Below are 8372 nucleotides of genomic sequence, written 5' to 3' on the forward strand. Positions count from 1 at the left end.
AGGGGTCCCCTTCTTCTAATCCTCGAGGACATCCACTCTCCATCATTCCTGACAGGACTTCCTTATATTTTGGCATGGCCGAACAACAGCCACAGGCTCTGCAAGAACGTGCGGGATGTTTTAGGAAGTTGGTACGGACCACTGTGCTGTGGTGGACCCGGTGGCCCGGCGTCCATGCTGCCATGGCAGCCTGAGGCCTGCTCCCCATACATCTCCGCTCGGGCTCTGTTGATCCTATTGTCTCTCTGCGTCACCACACGTCGCCCCGGCAAATAAAGGCTGTCTGGCTCCAAGCTTAAACATCGCAGCGAACTCAAAACCAACCATCAGAGCCGATTCATTCACATCTGCTCAGTGGGGCGACAAGGACAGGGCTTTAGGTGGGAAAGAGGGCAGAAAAAAGTTCACTTTTCCCTGTCGGGTGCCAAGAGAACGGGACAGGACTCAACTTCGAGGGAGCCGCAGCTGTGGCAAGTTGCCTATTTCATTACATTTAACATATATGCGAGAATATGAAAGATCGGTTTCTGCGTGCTAAATTCTTTTTTTGTAACATTTAAAAATGTAGTCTGGTTGTCGTGGTTTGGACGTGTTTAACTGCTGAGGCAATAGATGCAACGCGTTGCCTGTCATAGTCATAGTTTGTACCGTGAACAGTTTCACGAGCGAACCATCCTGGTGATTGTATGTTTAATTGACTCATTTTCCTTTTTAAAGAACTACACTTGTATAGGACTGAACCTTGCAATCTAACTTCGATATTCCCAATGGAACAAAAAAAAAATCAGTGCAGTAGACATCAGCGATATGATGCGATGGCACAATATTTAGAATTTCAGTTGGTTTTCACGGTCGATTTATGGGCATTTTCTTATGTTTGACACTCCATGTGTGCCCCCTAAACCCTTACCCCTCCCCACCTCACTTGTCCGGCTTGCCTACCCCACCCTCCCTGCTTATCTGCACCCTCCATGTCCCTCCCTACCCCACCCTTCATTCCGCAGTGCTACGGACCGATCATGGGTGACTGGAGCTTTCTGGGAAATATTTTAGAGGAAGTCAACGAGCACTCTACGGTGATCGGCAGGGTGTGGCTCACGGTTCTCTTCATCTTCCGCATCCTCATCCTGGGCACGGCGGCGGAATTCGTGTGGGGCGACGAGCAGTCCGACTATGTGTGCAATACGCAGCAGCCTGGCTGCGAGAACGTGTGCTATGATGAGGCCTTCCCCATCTCCCACATCCGCCTGTGGGTTCTGCAGATCATCTTCGTGTCCACACCGTCTCTGGTGTACGTGGGCCACGCCGTGCACCACGTGCACATGGAGGAGAAGCGTAAGGAGCGCGAGGAGGCAGAACTTAGCCGGCAACAGGAGCTGAGCGAGGAGCGACTCCCGCTGGCACCCGACCAAGGGAGCGTCCGCACCACAAAGGAGACCAGCACGAAAGGAAGCAAGAAGTTCCGACTAGAGGGCACCTTGCTAAGGACCTACATCTGCCATATCATTTTCAAGACACTCTTTGAGGTGGGCTTCGTGGTGGGCCAGTACTTCCTGTACGGCTTCCGCATCCTGCCGCTGTACAAATGCAGCCGCTGGCCCTGCCCTAACACCGTGGACTGCTTTGTGTCTCGCCCCACAGAGAAAACGGTCTTCATCATCTTCATGTTGGCCGTGGCTTGCGTCTCACTCTTCCTCAACTTTGTAGAGATCAGCCACCTGGGCCTCAAGAAGATCCGTGTTGTTTTTCGCAAGCCGGCCCCTGCCCCGGCGCAGGGCGAAGGCTCGGCCACCTTGCCGCCGGGGAAAAGCCTCCCTCCCTTGGCAGTGTCCTCGTTGCAGAGGGCCAAAGGTTACAGGCGGCTGGATGAGGAGAAAGCTCCCCCTATAACACAACTGTACCCGCTGTCGGAGGTTGGCATGGAAGCCGGCAGGGGTGCCCCACCCTTCCACGGGCTGGAGGAGAAGGCCGAAGAGGAGCTTCCCATGGGGGACATCCCCAAAGCATACGACGAGACTCTGCCCTCCTACGCCCAGACCACTGAGACTGGAGGGGTGACATTGCAGCAGGCGGATGCGGCCAATGAGCCACCGCCAGTGGGGGTGGAGGGTGGAGAGTGGCAGGGTGCCAACGTGGAGGTGGAGGGGGCGGTCACCACGGAGGGAGGAAGCGCGGTGGCCCAGGCAGGGAGGAATGCGTCGGATACGATAGAGGACAGCAGACCTCTGAGCCGACTGAGCCAAGCTAGCAGCAAGGCCAGATCGGACGACCTCACTGTATGAACATGTGAGAGTGAGCAGATGCATGTACCACTGTGCACCATAACGACACCTGGGAGAGCGCACACACATAAACACACAGCCCTGAACGGACATTTAAAAGAAATTAGTCAGTAATATGAACGGCAGACCTTCGCCAAGGCTTTATATTGCCTGCCTGAATTATGCCATTAAGATTTTCCCCCGCAAAATTATGCAACTGAATTGAAATGATGGTCTTATGTGGGAAATGTTATGAATAATGAGAAAAGAAACCCTGCCACTGAATGAAATTATTTCCTCCTTAGTGCATGCTCCACCCTTCCAAAATTCAATGGATTTTTTTCTCTCCCTAATCTTATATCAAATAAGTAGTCATTAAATACATTGGCGGAGGTAAACAAATCAAAATTTTAAAAGTACAAATTAGGACAATAATGACAAGTGTTTGTGTCAAATATGAAACAAAAAGTGTGTTCTTGGTATTCAAAAATTGCAGGGCAGACATGTTTTTACTTGACCAAAAAAAACAAAAAAAACAAAAAAAAAAAAGATACTGTATGTTCCATTTTGAAGTAACCTTTTTTATCTAAGGTTTTAATCACATGATGGAAGTTTAGAAATGTATACAAGCTGAAGGCAGTTTCAGTATACTTGTGTGTCTGCCAATCGGTAACTTTGCTGAAGTTCATTTCCCATTCAATCAGTGCCATAATGCGAGTGCATGCCACACAGACAAGTGCCTACTTTTACATTTGTATACAACGTATGCAGCTTTTTGTCACCGGCCAAAGTCACATTTTCGGCGTCAAAAGGAGAGCACCTTTTTGCACATTGCACAGAGGTTCATACACAGTGCGAGTCTTTTTTTTTTTTTTTTTTTTTTTCCTCGCACCTCAATGATGCATCTCTTTACACATCTAGCAAGTATTGAGTGGGGGGGGGGGGAATAACCTTTTGAAAGACCACATGCCTGAATGTCTTTTTCAATGTGATCCTGTTCATCTCTGTTCTAGATTTGTCTGACCTTTCTGCATAGAATGTGTTGCGATTTTTGAAGAGAGCGGGGCTCATTTTGCCCCATTAGAGAATGAACTATAGAGCCACCTCAGACCAAATCCTCTCTCTTTTTGCGCTGTACAAACAGGCATGTGGCTGATAAAGATCTTGCCCCATCAGCACAAAGTATTGTCGGGAGGCGGGACAATAAAAGAAACGGGTGGCCATCAATGAAAACAAGCATCCTTAACCTCGTTTGAGGGGGCAGGACAAATACTAATACCAGAATACCAAATACCAGAGGGGAAAACACCAAAAGATTCTTTTGCCAAAAGTCTGAGACAAACGTATAAATAGTGGCAATGTCATGTCTGAAAATGTACAAGTTGTACATACTGTGCTGTTTTAGGTACTTCACTGTCTAGACTGCTTACACATTTGATATAACAATGTCAGAAAATAGCAAGGATACATTGTGGATGCAATTTTGAGAAGCTAAAATGTGTCATTCACCAGCAAGAATTAAGATAGACAAAGCATCAAGCCTTAACATTTTACCTGTTGAAACCATTTCTTCTTGTGCCTTTTCTCGAAATATGTGAACTTTATTGAATTGTTTTTTTTTTTTTTTTTTTGATACAGCGACACGACGGACCCCTGAGAATCTTGGTATTTAGATTTTTGCATGCAAAATCTGAATTGATTGTGAATCTAAAACACATTTAAAGTTGCTTATGCACACACATACATGCACACGCACGCATACACTTACAGGGTATGACAGGCAGCTTTGACCATTTTGTGAGCTATCAAAAAACCTAAACATATTTTAAAAATAATTGTCACAAGGTCCTTGTTTACACCTATAAAGTGCTGTGACTGCTACTGTATGACGACTGTGTATTCTATTTAGACTGTTGCGTTGCTTGTGATGTATGTAAGAAGACATGATTAATATATATAAATACACGTGGAAATATATATATATATATATATATATATATATGTATGTATGTGTATGTATATATATATATATATATATATATATATGTATGTGTATATATATATATATATATATATGTATGTGTATATATATATATATATATGTATATATATATATATATACACACACACATATATATATATATATATATATATATAAAGACACACATATATATATATATATATATATATATATATATATACACACACACACACATTATATATATATATATATAATGTAAACACTTTTTACTAACTTGTAGTCTTCACTGCTGATAGTTGTGTAGTGGAAGTATCTTCTTTTTAAATGCAATAAAAAAAGTCACACGTGATCAAGAAGCGTTGCCTTTGTGTACAGCACGCGCGCACACAGACACACACTGTACACATTGCTCTACGTACCACACCTCTAATATTCATGCACTTTATTAATCATATTTAGCTGTAATTTAATAGGTTAAACTTGAACTTGAGTACACACGAGCGTACTTTCTACTTTGCTGTGTAAAGTAATGTAGGGACCAGCAGAGGTCCCTGTGATCACATTTTCTACTTTCTGCTTACAATTACACTACACACAACACACACAAATACTGTACAACAAATAGTTTCTGCCTTTTACTATTATAAAACTGTAACATAATAAAATATAATTGTAGCTTCATGTCATCCATTATCATAAATGTGTAACATGCTTAATAATATATAATTGTAGCTTCAGTATCAAACACCTTGTCATGGCTACTTGAATTCTTGACCACTGAAACATTGACATTTTACGCTCTCTATACTATTTCCTGGACAGTTTTGGACCACAAAGCAGAGAAATGACAAGGAGGTACAATGAATATAAAAACTTTCCAAAATTCACTCAACAAAAATGTCCTTCTTTATCTGACCTCTCTCTCACTATTTCACAACCAGTACTTCCCCCAAACCCACTGATGGTGTAGTGGTACACTTGCCTGACTTTGGTGCGGGCAGTGTGGGTTCAGTCCCCACTCAGTGACGGTGCGAATGTGAGTGCGAATGGTTGTCTGTGTCTATGCGTGCCCTGTGACTGACTGGCGACCAGTTCAGGGTGATTTGGAGGTGCTGATTCTCATCCCAGCCGCTTCACACTCGGCTGCGAACTCCTCCAGTGAGAGTTGGAGGTCACGGCTTGATGAAGCCAACAGAACCACATCATCTGCAAAAAGCAGAGATGCAATACTGAGGCCACCAAACCGGACCCCCTCTACGCCTCGTCTGCGCCTAGAAATTCTGTCCATAAAAGTTATGAACAGAATCGGTGACAAAGGGCAGCCTCGGCGGAGTCCAACCCTCACCGGGAACGAGTCCGACTTACTGCCGGATATACGGACCAAATTCTGGCTCCGGTCGTACAGGGACCGAACAGCCCGTATCAGGGGTTTCGGTACCCCATACTCCTGAAGCACCGTCCACAGGACTCCCCGAGGGACACGGTCGAACGCCTTCTCCAAGTCCACAAAACACATGTAGATTGGTTGGGCGAACTCCCACGCACCCTCGAGGACCCTACCGAGGGTGTAGAGCTGGTCCACTGTTCCACGGCCAGGACGAAAACCACACAGCTCCTCCTGAATCTGGGATTCAACTTCCCGACGGAACCTCCTCTCCAGCACCCCTGAATAGACCTTACCAGGGAGGCTGAGGAGTGTGATCCCCCTGGAGTTGGTACACACCCTTTGGTCCCCCTTCTTAAAAAGGGGGACCACCATCCCAGTCTGCCAATCCAGAAGCACTGTCCCCGATGTCCACGCGATGTCCCTTGAGGAACTCCGGGCGAATCTCATCCACCCCCGGGGCCCTGCCACAGAGGAGCTTTTTAACCACCTCAGTGACCTCAACCCCAGAGATAGGAGAGCCCACCTCAGAGAACCCAGTCTCTTCTCCCTCATGGGAAGGCGTGTCGGTGGAATTGAGGAGGTCTTCGAAGTATTCTCCCCACCGGCTCACGTCCCGAGTCGAGGTCAGCAGTGCCCCATCCCCACTATACAGTGTTGATGGTGCACACGTCAGATGGTGGACCAGAATTTCCTCGAAGGTCTTGGTCTTTCTCCATGTCCTCATCGAACTCCTCCAATGCCCGAGTTTTTGCTTCAGCGACCACCAAAGCTGCATTCCGCTTGGCCAGCCGGTACCCATCAGCTGCCTCAGGAGTCCCACAGGCCAAAAAGGCCCGATAGGCCTCCTTCTTCAGCTTGACGGCATCCCTCACCATTGGTGTCCACCACCTATATTGGATACCTTTGATAAATTCAGTTCTCTATCCGGTTACAAAATTCCCGGTAACTGGATGAAATTGGCATTATTTCCTGTAAACTTGTGATTGGATCCCAGCCTATTACCTCAACATATTCGGGTCAACAAACAATTGAAGTACCGTGCAACAAATGTTTTTCCTTGATAGCCGGTTTTGCCGATTAAAACGTCGTGGACATTTGTAACACAATTCAAACTGAACTTGGTAGACGCAGGTCTTACCTGCCAAATACATTACAAGCTCACCTGTCAAATATCAAAACGGACATTTTACCGGTTAGAAAAGTCCATTCTTTCATGCTATCATTCCCACCTCCAACTGATTACTGGGAGAAGAAAAAAAATCCACTCGCTGGTGTCAAGATTTATTTCGGATGGGAAGCAGCCACGTGTTAAGATGACAACACTCCATCGGCATAAAATGGAGAGTGGACTCTCTCTGCTTAACTTCAAACACTATTTCTTGTCATTTGTTTTAAGACCACTATCAGACTGGCTTAATCCTGGTTTGGCTCCCTGTTGGTGATTTGGTATCCCCACATAGGTTAGAGGACTTAATTTACTTGAATGAGCTAAACTATGGTATGGTCGCAGAGTGAGTTTCCTCTTATCCACGTCTAAAACTTGTAAATGATAAACTGAAATTGTAAATCTAAAATCAAAAACTTGTAAATGGTATTCAAATAGTCCTCTTTTCAACTACTACTCCCTCCTTATTGGGGGAATTGGGAATTTGTGAATAACTGAGATGCCTATCAGGACAAAAACAAAGCAAAAAAGAAATGAGAGAGAGGGGCCCCAAAGGCAGAGCAGGGGAGGAGATGTGAGGAGATAATACATCTGTTGGCTGTGTGATTCACTCATACATAAAAGCCCAAATGCACAGGCTTGGATTTATATCAGCGGCGGCAGAAAACGCCTCGGAGCACAACATTATTTGCCGGGAGGGGGCAGAGACATTGCTTGTTGAGCACGGCAGCAGAGGCAACAAATTACGCTGTTTGTCAGATGCGGTGCTCGTCTTCTTGCACAACGTAACGCAAACGCACTTGGGTTGATGTCATGAAAAATACATGACCTGAGTCATAACCTAATGAAACGACACACTGGGAAGATGAAGCGAGGAGAGAGTGATGAAGGTGCAAAGACCTGAAGCAAGGTATGGGATGTTCCCTCCTGAACAGGGGTGTAGCAACAATCGTTGTCGAAGCATTAAAGTCCCTGTAAAGTGAAAATAAATACATTAATGTCTTCTACATTCGACACGCCACAGAGAAGAGTGTTGTGAACAACCCTGGCGAATTTGAATGATTTAAAAAAAAAAAATGGCCCAGTATATAAAGCGAGGCATCAAAATCATGGTCAAACATGCTGTGGAAATACTGCTGTAGAGCAAATTTCCTGTCATGACAGTCATGGTGTTGTGTACGTGTACCATATAATATAGTGCACAGATGTCAAATTCAGACACCAGTTCCAGCCCGCCACATCATTTTATGGAGTCAAATCATGTGCGTCAAACGTCCGTGATTATTGCTAAATTCTGTACTAACATTTCAAATTGTCATGTGAAAAAATGAAAAGGCTTATTCTTTTTGTTACCAAACCAAACCTTTTTTTTTTTTTTTTTTTTTTACAATAACTTGAACAATAATTGAACAAATAATTATCCTTCTGATTTCAAAACTAGTTATCCATACATTTGTTGTGTTTATGTAATAGTATGATGAGGCAGTCATGACGGCCCTCTGAAGGGAACCGGAACCACAATGTGGCCTGTGACAAACATTTGTTTGACAAGCCCGATATAGTGGATGCGTATATGAA

At 44.9% G+C, this 8372-nt stretch overlaps 1 protein-coding gene across 4 annotated transcripts; it reads left to right on the plus strand.

Annotated features, from left to right (window-relative positions):
* The first annotated feature begins 1010 nt into the window (after positions 1-1010).
* Positions 1011-2282, plus strand: LOC133410367 (gap junction alpha-8 protein-like). 4 transcript variants are annotated; one of them, XM_061691460.1, is made up of 2 exons: positions 1020-2054; positions 2124-2282. In XM_061691460.1, the coding sequence occupies exons 1-2, from the start codon at positions 1020-1022 to the stop codon at positions 2280-2282; spliced, it is 1194 nt and encodes a 397-aa protein (XP_061547444.1). The 4 variants fall into 4 exon arrangements, with proteins under 4 accessions (XP_061547447.1, XP_061547444.1, XP_061547446.1 ...); XM_061691462.1 differs by having other exon boundaries at positions 2139-2282; XM_061691461.1 differs by having other exon boundaries at positions 1020-1937; positions 2016-2282.
* Positions 2283-8372: the final 6090 nt, after the last annotated feature.

This window comes from Phycodurus eques, chromosome 12, assembly GCF_024500275.1.
Source record: "Phycodurus eques isolate BA_2022a chromosome 12, UOR_Pequ_1.1, whole genome shotgun sequence".
Classification (NCBI taxonomy): domain Eukaryota; kingdom Metazoa; phylum Chordata; class Actinopteri; order Syngnathiformes; family Syngnathidae; genus Phycodurus; species Phycodurus eques.

What these genes read in the sequence shown, in the direction of transcription:
- LOC133410367 (XM_061691463.1), top strand. Translation starts at nt 1,020, where the DNA reads ATGGGTGACTGGAGCTTTCTGGGAAATATTTTAGAGGAAGTCAACGAG.